The sequence below is a fragment of the Ziziphus jujuba genome, chromosome 4 (genome assembly GCF_031755915.1).
Source record: "Ziziphus jujuba cultivar Dongzao chromosome 4, ASM3175591v1".
In the NCBI taxonomy this organism is placed as follows: domain Eukaryota; kingdom Viridiplantae; phylum Streptophyta; class Magnoliopsida; order Rosales; family Rhamnaceae; genus Ziziphus; species Ziziphus jujuba.
The window spans coordinates 26,199,003-26,215,015 of NC_083382.1; the positions used below are offsets into that span (position 1 = coordinate 26,199,003).

The following is a 16,013-nucleotide window of genomic DNA, read 5'->3' on the forward strand; positions in this document are numbered from 1 at the left end:
TTAAATTAAATACTGTTTAAACATAAATGTGATTAAACTTTTATTCAACAAGCATGCAAATAAAATAATGACATATAATAATAAGTAGAGTTTATAGAAAAACCAGTTTAAATTGAGGCTAGAGTTAAATCTTTATGTCCTTGAGATGAATTTACAGCATTCAGATGCTCATAGTTGTATGCCAATCATCTCCCAAAATATAAAAATCTCTCTTGATAATAGTAGCACTTCAAATCATCATGATCAGTGAATTAAATTTGATTTGAACTCTCCCACATATACAACATTTAACTTTCTAAATGTTATGAATGTATAAATTATATTGAATTTAAAAAATAAATAATAATTAAAATTAAATATCTCTATTTATAAAGTTTTAAAAAATATATAACTAAAAACATATCTATTCATAAAAAATATTAAATGTAAAGATAATTTTTTTTTTTTTAACTATAAAGATATTTTTAAGTAATAAAGTGCTACTTTTTTTTTTTTTTCCCCATCAAAAAGTGCTATTTTTTTAAAAAGTAACAGTTATTGTGAATTAATACTTTATAAAAGGTAACAACCACTATAAAGCTATACAACTTATAGTATATGAAAAAGCACCATTTTATATTTCTATTCAATTTTGAAAAAAATAATTAATGTAATTTAAATTTTCCACCAATTAATTGAAATCCTGAATATGTTCCATTGCCAAAATTTTACTAAACATATTTCATCAATTGGAGTTTAACTTCGTGGAATTCTAATATGTACATATAAGCAAACGACAAAAAAAAAAAAAAATATATATATATATATATATATAAGCCAAGCAAGACTATGTTTCGGCAAAATCAAACAGATTTGTCAGATATGAATTAGAAATATGCCTTTTGTACTTTAAAATATTTCAATCCAGTTGGTCCATGGTGTATTGTTATACCTACACATCCAATTCAATTTTATGTTGGCCTTTTGCTCTTAGCATCGAAGGTCGAGGTTTTTTAATGCAAAACTACCATTTTTCAGATTAATTGGGATGGAATACTGTAGCACCAGACCTTGGACATAAGTTATTGGACTATTAGCTGGTGAGCTGGGCGATGACTAAGCCAAGTTCAGCATAGTACAATGAAGCTCTCACAATCAGGTTTTATGCTCCATCCTAATACTACTTTTCAAATGAAACGCACAACCGAACGAGCGCTGGATACGTTGGTTTCTAAAGGGCCTTTTTGCGTTTGACTGATGGCATTACCGATCACATTCATGTTGCTCGAAATTCACAATGAAAAGAAATGGAAGTCCAAAATTAAACTGTAAAATTTAAGGAAAACGGTATATAATATTCTATTAAGGTTTAATACACTTAGCACTCTGAAGTATACATGTTTTGCATTTTATCTCTCATATTATAAAAAGTATTATATTGCCCTTTCTTTTATTACAAATAGAAGAGGGAGATTTTCATCCAAGTCAAGGTTGAAACTTGGACATGAAGGTGTACTCTTTAAGTAAATTTATAACCAAACTAAGCCAACGAGTTCTATTATTTTTTCTCTCTGAACTAATATGTTTTCAGTCACTTTGATCTAATTTTGCATTTTTGAAAACTGAATTTTATAAAGTTGGTCATACGCAACCAATAGGGGGCAATTGGAAAATTATTTTATTTTATTTTTAACTGACGTGCAAGTCTAATTTTGTCAAATTTATTAAACACAATTAAAGAATTTAACTAAAATGAATAATAATAATAATAGAGGAGACCATGTGACACTTTTTGAAATTTAAATGTAAAATGGAAAATGTATAAAGGGAATATTCCATCTAGATCTGATAAGATTTGTATTAATTTCAATTTAATCTCTTATGGTTTGAAAATTATAGCAGGCACCTTTACAAAAGGAATAGATAAAATTATTTTGAGAAGTGTAAATAAAATAACATGAGAAAAAAATGAAAACTATTTGAAATCTGATCATGAAATAAATGATATTTAAACCATAGAAATTAAATTGTTTAAACCAAACTTTAAGAGAAGTAAATAAAATTAACTCTAATTGAAAAGGGTTAAATGTATTTAACTCTATTGATGTTCATGTTGAATTGCTACTATGTAATCAGTTGTGTTAAGAAGGAAAACAACATAAAAAATAATGACACAAAAAAATAAAAAATAAAAAATAACCTTGGGAGTGAGAACACAAGAAATAGACCCCCAAAAAAAAAAAAAAAAATCTAAATGAAAAGTTACAGTCGTAAGTTGGGAAACAGGGACATGAATAATGTATTGGCCACTTGGAAGGGCACGGTCATTGAAAGCTAGCTAGCCTTATTCTGCGAACATAAAAGAATCATGCAGCCACTGTACCATGAGACATTCAACGGTACCAGCCAAATTATATTCAAGCATCGACCTATAGTTTATTAGGTCCTCTACAGCATTACAAGGAAATTTTTGATTAATTACATGCAGGTAGTAAAATCGGAGCCCTTGGAAGTTTGAAGTCACTGTAAGTCTGCGAGACCTTTTCAGCAATGGTGGAAACCGGATAAGGAGATTCCAAGGACTCAATAGAGAATTACCCAAATTCCCATAAAATATGCAAGATTTAATTTATTATAGTTTTATTGATCACTACCTCTTCCAATCATTTTTATTCCTGTTTGATGTATAAAACTTTAGTGATTCCCCTTTCCGTGGGGTAAGGAGTACAACTACTAAAAGAAAAAGAAATGGCCCAAATTGATCAGATGACAATGCCACGGATATAAATACAAAATTACAAAAATAAAATCTTAAATCTTGGCATGACCTGGGCAACATGTTAAGATCTAGCTTAATTAGTTAATTGTCTATCTTCTAGTTCATTAGACTAATATATAGCAATTCTCAACGACGTTGAAGCAGCAAGGCTTTTTTTTTTTTTTTTTTTCTTTTTTTCTGCAAAATTTTTGTGCGGCCATGTATATGAAGAACAACCCGATATAAATGCTTGCTTTTCTTTTCGATAAGAAAATTAGGGTGTAGTAAAAATATGTATGACCAATGACTACTATGGATGAAACTGTTATTTTTATTCAAGTATTATGCAAGTATAAAAATAATGATAATTATAATAATAATAATAATAAATTTATAAAAAAATTGGTATTAAATTGAGATTAGAGTTAAACTTTATGTATTTAAGGCGAACTTATCATGCTTATGTGTTTATGGTTTTATAGTAATTGCCTTTCAAAATATAATGATTTCTTTTCATAATAATAGCATTCTACATTATCAAAGCAAACCAAAGTTAATTTGAACTTCCACGCATATACAACATTTATATTCTCAAATTTTGTCAATATATGCATTGAACAATAATTGAATTGATTGGATAAAACTAAATAGATTTCTATTTATAGAATTAAAAAAAAAATCTAACCGAAAGTATACCCATTTATAAATATATATATATATATATATTTTTTTTTAATATAAAAATACTTTTTTTATAAGTAAAAATACTATAAATTAATACACAAATATCTTTTTAAAAATAGCATTTATTGTGAATTAGTATCTTATATAAGAAAATAACTTTTGTGAAACTATACAACTTATATTTTACTAAAAGATACATTTTAAATTTCCATTGAATTTTGAAAAATTAATTATAATAACTTAAATTTTTCCAACACTGTTTTCATGCTTATTTCTCAAGACACATATCTACCTTAAACATCTGTATAACCAATCAATACTATGGATGCAAATGTAATTTTTATTCAAGTGTTGTGCAAATAACAAAATAATGATAATAATAATAATAAAAGTAAAATTTATACAAAAGTCAGTATTAGATTAAGGCTAAAGTTGCACTTTATATTTTTAGGAAGTTGCCCCCACTTAGAAGCTCATGATTTTATAGCAATTATCTTTCAAAATATAATTATCTCTTTTGATTATAATAATATTTCTAATCATCAAAGTTAGTGAATTACAGTTGATTTGACCTTCTCTATACATGCAACATTTATACTCTCTAATATTGTCAGTACAAAAATTGAATAATAATTGAATTGATTAAATAAAACTAAATAGAATAAATCTATTTATAGAATTTTAAAAAATATATAACCAATAGACATATTTGTTTATATATACATCTTTTTAATGTAAAGATATCTTTTTTATAAGTAGAGCTACTATAGATCAATGAAGGATGCTTTTTTAAATGTAGTATTATTGTGAATTAATACCTTACAAAAGATAGCATTTTTTGTAAATCTATGCAATTTATGTCTTCTAAAAAAACACCTTTTAAATTTCCATTTAATTTCAAAATTTAATTAATATAATTTAAAATTTGCAAACACTATTTTCGTGCTTATTTCTCAAGACGCATATATGCCTTGGTCCTAATACAATCTTTGCAAATCAATCCCTCTCCGGTGATCAAACCATTGTCTCCGGTAATGAGGTCTTTGAATTGGGATTCTATAAATCAGGTAAGTCTTCCAATTACTACATATTATACCTGGCAATTCAGGTTGGTGGGTCGTGTTCGTGTCAACCTGTTTAATAATCGTGTCAAAAATGCCTAACCCGAACACGACCCATTTATTAATCGTGTCAGATACCTAAAACACTAACCCGACCTGTTTATAAACAGGTCAACACGACACGACCCGTTTAACACGATTATTTTAACAGGTCGTGTTGACCTATTAACCCGTTAACCTGAAATTGACCTATTAACCCGAAAACTAACCTATTAACCCGTTAACCCGAAAATTAACCTATTAACCCGAAATTTTTTTTTATTTTTATGTTTTTGTTTTATTAAAGATGTATTTTTTGTTTTTAAAAAATTAGTAATAGAAAATTATTTTTATAAAATTTTTAATTTATAATATTTTTTAGTTATTAAATATTATATTAGTGATAAAATATTAATTTAAAATTAAATTTAAATGGGTTGTAATAGGTATATAATCGTGTCGGGTTGAAACTGATACGTTTAATAAATGGGTCGTAACGGGTCAATTTCGAGTTAAACAGGTCAACCCGAAAATGACACGATTAATAATCGTGTTAAACGGGTTGATCCGATTATGACCCGAACCCATTTATAATAAACCCAAACCCATTTATTCCGTGTCATTTTCGAGTCATGTCGCCGTGTCATGATCCAAATTGCCAGATCTACTACATATGCATGTGGTAAACCAAAATTTCTTTGCGAACTGTAGTTTGGGTGGGAAACAGAGAAAAACCAGTTTCTGATAGATTCATTTCATTTTATTTTATTTTTAACAAAAACATTATGGACTTGTAGTATTTTTATTTTTTATTTCTTAATTATGCTAATATTTTTTTCTCCAAAATATTTGTTCTTTTTTCTTTTTTTTTTTTAATTTTAAATCAGATTTGTTCTGTTTTAGTAAAGCAATGCCCTTGGAATTTAAAGTCAGAAAGGTGCTTTGAAAAAATGCTTCTCTAGAAATCATGTCCAAGTTTGACTTTTCAGATACTGGTCCACTGGACGCCTGGATGCCAAAGATTGGCAGCTCATTTAAAGCGGTAACATTTATGTGGTTTTTTTTTTTTTTTTTTTTTTTGGTCTTTCTAAATTAAGGTGATCAAAATCCGGTCCTGATAAAAAAACACACATGACGCAGATTTTTGTCGAATTAGAGCTCCATTAACCAATAATTGTCTAGTTTTTACATCACTATTTGAACGCGATAGAATGATAGCAAGAAAAAAGTTGCCTAAAATTACAATTGCGTGGAAAAAAAGAAAACCATTGAAAAAAAAAAAAAAAAAAAGATATTTTCACTGACTAGATTATTTTTATTTATTTTTGGAAAGTCTGATAGTAGTTCTGGTGCGTTGAAGTAGTTTTCTGCAGAACTTTGCTGTGGCCATGGATAAGAAAAACAATCCAAGACACATGGTACTTGTTCTTTTCGTGTTCCTATTTCTGAAGGCCCATACATGCCTTGGTGCGGATTCCATCTCTGCAAACCAATCCATATCCGGTGACCAAACCATCGAGTCCGCTGGTGGGGTATTTGTCTTGGGATTCTTCAAACCAGGTAATTCTTCAAACTCCTATTACATTGGCATTTGGTACAAAGAAATTTCAGAGCATACCATTGTTTGGGTGGCAAACAGAGAGAGACCAATCTCCGACAGATTTTCATCAGGGTTAAGAATCTCAGATGGTAATTTAGTACTGTTCAATGAGTCCAAAATCCCAATTTGGTCAACAAATATTGTGAATTCAATTTCTTCCTACTCTGTACAGGCTGTTCTTCAAGATAATGGGAACTTTGTCTTAAAAGATGGATCCAATTCGCCAAGAATTCTATGGCAGAGCTTTGAACATCCAACAAACACTTGGTTACCTGGTTGTAAATTCGGATACAACAACATGACCAAAACAAACCAACGTCTCGTTTCATGGAAGAATTCAGAAGATCCATCCCCTGGACTATACACTCTTGAGCTAGACACCTCTTCAAGCACGTACAAAATACTATGGAATAGGTCTAAGAATTACTGGAACAGTGGACCTTGGAATGGACGGATTTTCGATACGGTCCCTGAGATGAACTCCAATCCCATCTTCGAATTTACATATATAACCAACATCAATGAAAGCTATTTCATCTATTATGTCAAGGGCAACTCTACTAAGTACCCTCGAGCCGTCATGGATGTTTCGGGACAGCTTAAGCAGCTAAATTGGTTGCCAACAAAACAATGGAATGCGTTTTGGTCCCAACCGAGACAACAATGTGAAGTTCCTTATTTTTGTGGGGCATATGGAATCTGCAACGAAATGTCTCTGCCTTTCTGTAACTGTTTGATGGGGTTTGAGCCAAAGTTGAAAAGCTTTTGGGATTTGGAAGATTATTCCCATGGCTGCCAGAGGAAAACAAAATTGAACTGCGAGAACATCAATGATACTGGTAACGGTAAGAGGGACAAATTCTTAGAAATGTCTAGCATGTCATTGCCTGAAGCTCAACAGTATGTCACTGCAGGGAGTGAAGCAGTATGTAAAGCAATCTGCCTAAATAACTGCTCTTGCACAGCTTATGCTTTCGACAGCAATAAATGTTTGATTTGGGTTGGAGAACTCTTAAATCTGAAACAATTCTCAGCAGGTGAAAGCAAAGGAGAAATTCTGTATGTTAGGCTAGCAGCTTCAGAGCTACGGAGTTCTAGGAAAAGCAATGGAAGAGTTATTGGTGCTGTTGTGGGTGGAGCTTCAGGATTAGCAGTTTTGCTTGGCCTAATTATTTTAGTAATCTTGAGACAAAGAAAGAAAATATTTTCGCCTGGAAAAGCAGTAGTGGAGGGCTCTTTGGTGGCTTTTGATTACAGATACTTGCAAATTGCAACGAACAATTTCTCAGAAAAATTAGGAAGAGGAGGATTTGGTTCAGTTTTCAAGGGGAAACTAAACGATTCAACTGTCATTGCAGTGAAGCAGCTTGAAAGCGTTAGCCAAGGAGAAAAGCAATTTCGGACAGAGGTAAGTACACTTGGGACAATCCAACATGTTAATCTTGTTAGGCTCCATGGGTTCTGTTCTCAAGGTAGTAAAAAATTGTTGGTCTACGATTACATGCCGAACGGCTCTTTAGATTCTCACATTTTCGAAACCAAGAATTCAAAAGTGTTGAACTGGGAAACAAGGTATCGAATTGCTCTGGGAACTGCAAGAGGGTTACGTTACCTCCATGAGGAGTGCAGAGAGTGCATAATCCACTGTGACGTTAAACCTGACAATGTTCTTTTAGATGCTGAATTTTGTCCAAAAGTGGCGGACTTTGGGCTGGCAAAACTTGTGGGAAGGGATTTTAGCAGAGTCTTGACAAGTATGAGAGGGACAAGAGGTTATCTTGCACCAGAATGGATTTCAGGAGTAGCCATAACAGCAAAAGCTGATGTCTACAGCTTTGGAATGATGCTTTTTGAATTTGTATCCGGAAGAAGAAATTCAAAGTACTATGTTAATGGCGACGTGAGTTTTTTCCCAACTTGGGCAGCAAGCATAATAATTGGAGGAGGAGATGTTTTCAGCCTTTTGGACCCGAGGTTGGAGGGGAATGCTGATCCGGAAGAGCTTATTAGAGTTTGTAGAGTGGCTTGTTGGTGCGTCCAACGTGAAGAAACTCAAAGGCCTTCCATGGGCCAGATTGTTCAAATCCTAGAGGGAATTTTAAATGTGAACTTGCCTCCACTTCCAAGATCTTTCCCTGTTTTTGTTGACAACTCGGACCCGGAGTATATCTTGTTTACAGAATCATCCTCAAGCCGTAGCATTCTCAGCCAGGAAACGGTGATGTCCACTGCTACATCTTGAGTAAACCTTGAGAAGATTTCAATTTCAGATGAGAATATATGTAAATTATTGCTTTTCTTATATTTCTTTATATATAACCTGCTCTGTTCCATAGTATGATCTTAGTTTATTATATTGTTAATTGAATTCTGGAGTATGTTTCATTAGCTTACCTATGCCAAAATTTTACTAGCATATTACATCGATTGGAGTTTAACTTTCTGGAATTCTAACTTGTATATATAAGCCAACGACCAAAAAATAATTATATATGAGCCAAGCAAGACTATGTTTCGGCAAGTTAAACAGATTTTTTCAGAAATGAATTAGAAACGTGCCATTTGTGCTTAAAATATTTCAATCCAGTTGGGCCATTATGTATTGTTGTACCTATACATCCAATTCAATTTTTGTGTTGCGCGTTTGCTCTTAGCATTGAATGTCCGGGCCTTTTAGATTAATTGGGATGAAATATTTGAGCACCAGACCTTGGACAAAAGCTATTGGATTATTAGTTGGTGGGTTGGGAGATGACTAAGTCAATGAAACATCTAATCAAAGCTTATCCTTTGGTACTAGATGATGGATGAGGTTTAACTGTTAACTAGAGCTCCGAAGCCGATTAATAGTATAATTAAGCTCTCACTGTCAGGGTTTATACTCCATCCCAATGTTACTTTTCAAATGAAACGCACAACCGAGGAAGAGCTGGACACGTAGGTTTCTGAAGGGCCTTGTTGCGTTTGACTGATGGTATTACAGATCACATTCAAGTTGCTGGAAATTTACAACGAAAATAAATGGAAGTCCAAATTAAATTAAACTGTAAAATTAAAAGGAACACAGTATATAATATTATATCATAAATCAAGGTCCAAAACCATTTGACTTTAATTGTTTGACCCAAATTATAAAAAATAAATAAATAAATAAAAACTCTTAGTAAGGGTTAAATAGACTTAGCCCTCTAAACTATACATAATTTTTTATCTCCCAAAATATGGAGTGTATTATGTCACCCTTTGAACCTTTATTTTTTGGTCACTTTAATCTAATTTTGCATTTTTGACAAATGAATTTTATGAAGTTGACCATATTCAATGTTACCAGCCAAATTATATTCGAGCATCGACCTAGTTTGTCGGGTCCTCTACAGCATGACAAGGAATTTCTTAATTAATTACTTGCAGCTAGTCAAATTGGCGCCCTTGGAAGTTTGAAGTCATTGTAACTCTGCAAGACTTTTTTCAGGAATGGCGGAAACCGGATAAGGAGATTCCAAGGACTCAATAGAGAATTACCCAAATTCCAATATTCATTGAAAACACATAAAATATGCAAATTTTAGTTTATTATAGTTTTATTGATCACTACCACTTTCAACCACTTTTATTTCTGTTCGATATATAAAATTAGTGATTCCCCTTTCCGTGGGGTAAGGAGTACACTACTAAAATAAAAGGAATGGACCACAATGATCAGATTACAATGTCACGGATATAAATAATATATATATATATATATAATACAAAAATAAAATCTCAAATGTTGGCATGACCTGGGCAACATGTTAAGAATTGTAACTTAATTAGTTAATTTTCTATCTACTAGTTCATTAGATTAATATATAACTATTCTATTTATATTTTAGATTGGGCCATTCAAGTGGAAGAATTTTGGAATGATTATGTGAACTGCACATAATCAGATTAACTCATTTGTTGGGTCTTGATGTTCCAATGATGGAATTGGATATTTTATTTAAGTAGCATTGCAATTAGGTTCATTGAAATAATCCTTTTTTTTTTTTTATTCTTTAGTTGGTCCATTAAATTAAAAGAACTTTGCAGCTTTTTTATGGTCCAATTGTAAACTTTATCAGGTATCTTATTCCATTCTATTTTATAGATATATTATTATTATTATTATTATTATTATTATTATTATTATTTTAATTGTGTTGTAAAAGAGATGGGATATTGTTTTTGGAGCCATTGTAATATTATTATTATTTTGACCTAGGAGAAAGAGAAGAGGTTGAGAGATGCCTCCATGATGACCTCTTACATACTGATTGTTTATCGTTTTACAGGTCACTCAACATGTAGGATTTCATGGCAAGAAGATGGGAACAAACTACATTGCACAATATGTTTTAAACCCTATTATTACGTACTATTAAATGATATGAGATTGTTAGTAATAATCAATTTATCCGTTACTATGTTTATGTTATGTGTGATTATTCCATATAATATTTATTAAAATTTATCAAGTTCTCTACGACGTTAACGCAGCATTTTCTTTTTTTGGCAAAATATTTGTACGACCATGGATATGATGAAGAACAACTCGACATACATGCTTGCTCTTCTTTTTGATAGAAAAATTAGTGTATATTAAAAATATATGACCAATCAATGGTATAGATGCAAATGTGATTTTTATTCGAGAATTATGCAAATATAAAAATAATGATAATAATAATAATAATAAAAGTAAGATTTATAGAAAAACCAGTATTAGATCGAAGTTAAAGTTGAATTTTATGTCTTTATGAATTTACCACACTTAAGAGCCCATGGCTTTATGCTAATCATCTTTGATCTCTATTGATAATAGTAGCATTCCAAGTTATCAAAATCAACAAAGTAGAATTGATTTGAACTTCTGCATATATACAACATTTAGATTCTCTAATATTGTTAATATAAGAATTGAATAATAATTGAATTGATTGAATTAAAATAAATAGAGATAGACATGTCTTTTTAATATAAAAATATCTTTTTATAGGTAAAGGCCATGGATGAATGAAGGATACCTTTTCAAATATAGCATCATTATGAATTAGTATCTTATAAAATATAGCAAGAAATTATACAACTTAAATATAATAAAAATGCACCTTTTAAATTTCCATTTAATTTTAAAAAATTAATTAATACAGTTTAAAATTTTCCAACACTATTTTTGTGCTTATTTCTCAAGACACATATCTGCCTTGGAGTTAAGACAATCTTCGCAAATCAATCCCTCTCCGGTGACCAAACCATTGTCTCTGCTAAGAATTGGGATTCTATAAAGCGGGTAAATCTTCCAACTACTACATATGCATGTGTACAATAAAATTTCTAAGCAAACCATAGTTTTTGTGGCAAACAGAGAGAAACCAGTTTCTGATAGATTTTCTCCAGTGTTGAAGATCTCAACAGATGGTAATTTAGTTCTCTTCAACGGGTCCTAAATCCCAATTTGGTCCACAAATGTGAGTTACACAACTACATCAAACACTTCACATGCGATTCTTGGGGGTGATGGAAACCTCCTGTTAAAAGATGGAGGGTCCAATTCCTCAAGAATTTTATGGCAAAATTTTGTTAATCCATGGTTATCTGGTCGTAAACACGGATACAACAACAGAACCAAATCCAGCCAATGCCTCATTTCGCTGAAGAACTTGGAAGATCCAGCCCGGTGGACTCTTCTCTCTGGAAGTGGACACATCTTATAGAATACTGTGGAATAGGTTTGAAAATTATTGGACAAGTGGATCTTGGAATGGAAAGATTTTTGAAAAAGTACCCGAGATGAGGGAAAATTATACTTTTAATTTCAAGTATTTTTCGGATGTGAATGAAAGTTATTTCATCTACTCCATTAGAGATGAGGCTACCAAGTCGGTTTGTGATGGTTGTTTCTGGACAGGTCAAAGCAATTGCTGCCAAATACTGCATGTTGGAACGTATTCTGGGCCCAACCAAGACAACATGGCAAACAAATAGTTGCTGCTTAATTGCTAGTATTCCAACTGCAGTAAACATCTTACGGACAAATTTTCTATGGCAACCTCGGCATTATGTCACGTCCTGTCCAGAAGAGGTGAAAGCCTTGAGGTTTGGCTGGAAGGTTCTACACTCTCCATGAAGATCCAAGAGAAGCCCGGATTATTCTAGAAGATTCAAGAGAAACCTAGACTAATGTAGATGAGAATCTCTCTAGAATACTCCATGTAAATATCTTGTACATAACTCTAGAATAATCTAGAACCCTAACTAGATAGATGACATGTGTAGATATCTATAACCTTATATCGTTGCGATACGTGCCAAGCCCTCTATATAAAGGGTTGGACTCTCATTTGTAACACATCCAAGAATTCTAGCAATACAAGTATTCTCCACACTCTCTCAAACTCTCCTACTTCCTACTCTACTACTTTTAGGTTCCGCATTGTGATAGCTTGTAAGTAAGGCTTACTTAGCAAGGGAGGTGCTAAGTGCCGCACGGGAGTGTTGGAAAAGTTAGGTCCGTGACAGTTGGTATCAGAGCCAATTGCTGCTCAAGCATATCGTTGGCGTGACGTGGAAGTAGGCAAGATGGCTAGCTCAGAGGTTACCATCAATGTGGAGGGAGCTACCGATGTGCGGGGTCGTGAAGAGTAACGCAACCCCAATGCGAGGAAGCAGAGGCATAAGTCCAAGTCCAAGGATGTGATGACTGGCGTAGAGTTACGCTTGCAGGAGCATGCTGCTCGAATACATGAACGGTTTGAGGCACTGGAGAGTGACCTAGATGGACTAGAGTAGGAGGACATTGCCATCAATCAAGCCGTGAGAGGGTTACTCAATGGGCTAGACGATGCCTTAAGGAGGGAGCTCCGCTCAACACGCGACCAATGCATGGGGAAGGTAGCAGACCTTCGTTCAATGCTGGAGAGAGAATTGATACCATCCGCACCCAAATGGACGATATGCTGGGTGATTAGGCTCTTTGCAAGAGGGCGGTGGCGTCGGGGACAACCACCATCCGCGAGGGGCCACGAATTGATGTGCCAAAGCCCAAATCCTACTCTGGGACAAGGAATGCAAGGGAGCTCGAGAATTTCCTTTGGGGCTTGGAGCAATACTTTGAAGCAATGGGCATTGTGGACGATGCTTCAAAGATTAGGACTGCCACTCTCTACCTTAGCGACTCAGCAATGTTATGGTGGAGGAGGAAGCATAGCGACATAGAGCGAGGTACGTGCACTTTCTATACCTTTGATGACTTTAAAAAGGATCTAAAAAGGCAATTTTATCCGTAGAATGCCGAAGATGAGGCAAAGAGTCGCCTTCGACGACTCAAGCAAATGGGCCATATCCGAGAATACATCAAGGAGTTCACCAACTTGGTGTTGGAGATCCCGAACCTATCAGATAAAGACTCCATTTTCTACTTCATAGATGGTCTACAACCTTGGGCAAAGACGGAGTTGAAGAGGCGTGGGGTACAAGATCTAGCTAGTGCCATCGCACATGCCGAAAGCTTTATCGACTACACCATCCAAAGGGACTCCTCGAAGCCAATGGAGAAGAAGACCAACCATGGAAAAGGTGGGGGAGAATCAAGCAAGCCCAAAGAACACAAAAGAGAGGAAGGTGCACACAAACCTCAAAGCTCGAAATGGAAGCCGCCTAGAGAAGGTAAGGATGCTTCCAAACCTAAGAACTCTTGTTTCTTGTGCGATGGTCCACATTGGGTTAGAGATTGCCCAAAGAGGAAGGCATTGACTGCCATGACCATTCAATATGAGGAGAGACAACAGGAAGAAGCCAACATGGGCTCCTTGCAAGTATTAAATGCCATCAAGGCTGCTTCTAAGGATTCAAAGAAAGGTGGCCTAATGCTTGTAGAAGCAAAGATCAATGGAGTGCTCACCAAAGCATTGGTGGACACGGGGGCTACGCACAACTTCCTTTCGGTAGAAGAGGCACAACGACTTGGCATTAAGGCCTTGAAAGAGGGTGGATCAATGAAGGCGGTTAACTCGGCTGCAAAGCCCATCCATGGGGTTGCTAGAGGTGCACAAGCCACCATTGGAGAATGGGTGGGCCAATTAAACTTATCAGTAGTTCCCATGGATGACTTCAAGGTCGTTCTAGACATGGAGTTCCTAGACCAAATGAAGGCCTTCCCCCTTCCATTTGCAAACTCTATGTGCATCATGGATGGAGGGATGACTTGCATGGTGCCTCCAGAAAGGGCTAGCAAGATGGAGGCCAAAGCTTTATCGGCCATGCAATTTAAGAAGGGCATTAAAAAGAATGAGCAAAGCTATCTAGCTGTTGTTCAAGAGCTTGATGGCCATAAGGATGTTCTAATATCTTCCGAAGTGCATACGGATGCATCAGACTTTGCCATAGGTGGGGTGCTAATGCAAGATGGGCACCCAATTGCATTCAAAAGCAGAAAGCTCAATGACACGGAGCGGCGTTATGCGGTGCAAGAAAAGGAGATGACGGCGGTCGTCCATTGCCTGCGCACGTGGAGGCATTACCTTTTAGGGAGCTCCTTCACCATTATGACGGATAACATTGCCACCAGTTACTTCCAAACCCAAAAGAAACTCACCCCCAAGAAAGCTCGATGGCAAGACTTCTTGGCGGAGTTCCACTACAAGATGGAGTACAAGCCAGGAAAGGGGAATGTGGTGGCGGACGCACTTAGTAGGAAGGCCGAACTTGCATCCATAAGTCAGCCCGAGTGTACCTTGCTGGAACGCATCAAGGAAGGACTCCCACAAGATCCCATAGCCAATAACATCATGGCCCTAGTCAACAAGGGAAAGATTAGGCGGTTTTGGGTAAGAGATGACTTGCTTTACACTATGGGGAACCGTATATATGTGCCCAAGAAGGATAATCTAAGAAGGGAATTAATCAAGGAGTGCCATGACACCAAGTGGGTTGCACTCGACGCACCCTAGCCTTAATAGGAGCCACATATTATTGGTCCCATATGAGAGATGATGTGGAGGTCTATGTGAGGACGTGTCTTGTGTGCCAACAAGACAAGGTAGAGCAAAAGCAACAAAGAGGGTTACTAGATCCGTGGCCCATTCCAAACGGATCTTGGGAGAGTTTCGATTTTCATCACTTGTTTACCTAAGTCGGAGGGCTATGGTAGCATTATCGTCGTAGTGGATCGGTTTAGCAAGTATGCTACCTTTATCCCTGCACCTACAGATTGCACAGCAGAGGAGACAGCCCGACTATTTCTAAGGCACATGGTGAAGCTGTGGGGAGTATCTAGCAACATAGTAAGTGATCGAAACCCTAGATTCACTGGAAGGTTTTGGACCGAGCTCTTCAAACTTCTTGGTTCAGATTTAAACTTCTCCACTAGCTTCCACCCACAAAGTGATGGGCAAACGGAGCGCACCAATGCCTTACCGGAGCTCTACTTGAGGCACTATGTGAGTGCCAACCAAAGAGATTGGGCTAAGTTATTGGATGTGGCTCAATTCTCCTACAACCTACAACGAAGTGAATCAACTAATAGGAGTCCATTCGAGATCGTGACGGGGAGACAACCGATGACTCCTAATGCCCTAGCCCTAAGCTATGGAGGCAAAAGCCCTGCTGCCTACAGTTTTGCCAAGTCTTGGGAAGAACAAGCCGATTTGGCTAGACCATACTTGGACAAGGCATCTAAAAAGATGAAGAAGTGGGCAGATACCAAGAGAAGGCATGTAGCATTCGAAGAAGGTGAGTTGGTCATGGTGAAGCTACTGACCCAACAATTCAAGGCCCTACGGAAGGTACATAAGAGGTTGGTTCGACGCTATGAAGGACCATTTCCTATTGTAAGGAAGGTGGGTAAGATTTACTATCAACTACAACTTCCTCC

The 16,013-nt window shown here is 35.3% G+C and overlaps 1 protein-coding gene across 3 annotated transcripts; it reads left to right on the forward strand.

The window, feature by feature from the left end:
* The first annotated feature begins 5,730 nt into the window (after positions 1-5,730).
* On the forward strand, positions 5,731-8,542 carry LOC107416951 (G-type lectin S-receptor-like serine/threonine-protein kinase At2g19130). Of its 3 annotated transcripts, none has more exons than XM_048472271.2 (2): positions 5,946-6,081; positions 6,294-8,509. In XM_048472271.2, exon 2 carries the CDS (start codon positions 6,420-6,422, stop codon positions 8,361-8,363), a length of 1,944 nt encoding a protein of 647 aa, XP_048328228.1. In that variant the 5' UTR covers positions 5,946-6,081; positions 6,294-6,419; the 3' UTR covers positions 8,364-8,509. The 3 variants fall into 3 exon arrangements, with proteins under 3 accessions (XP_048328226.1, XP_048328228.1, XP_048328227.1); XM_048472270.2 differs by having other exon boundaries at positions 6,071-6,210; positions 6,294-8,542; XM_048472269.2 differs by having other exon boundaries at positions 5,731-8,542.
* The last annotated feature ends 7,471 nt before the right edge of the window (positions 8,543-16,013 follow it).

Bases quoted from the DNA above. Each gene is read 5' to 3' on its own strand.
- LOC107416951 (XM_048472269.2), top strand. From the start codon at position 5,910: ATGGATAAGAAAAACAATCCAAGACACATGGTACTTGTTCTTTTCGTG.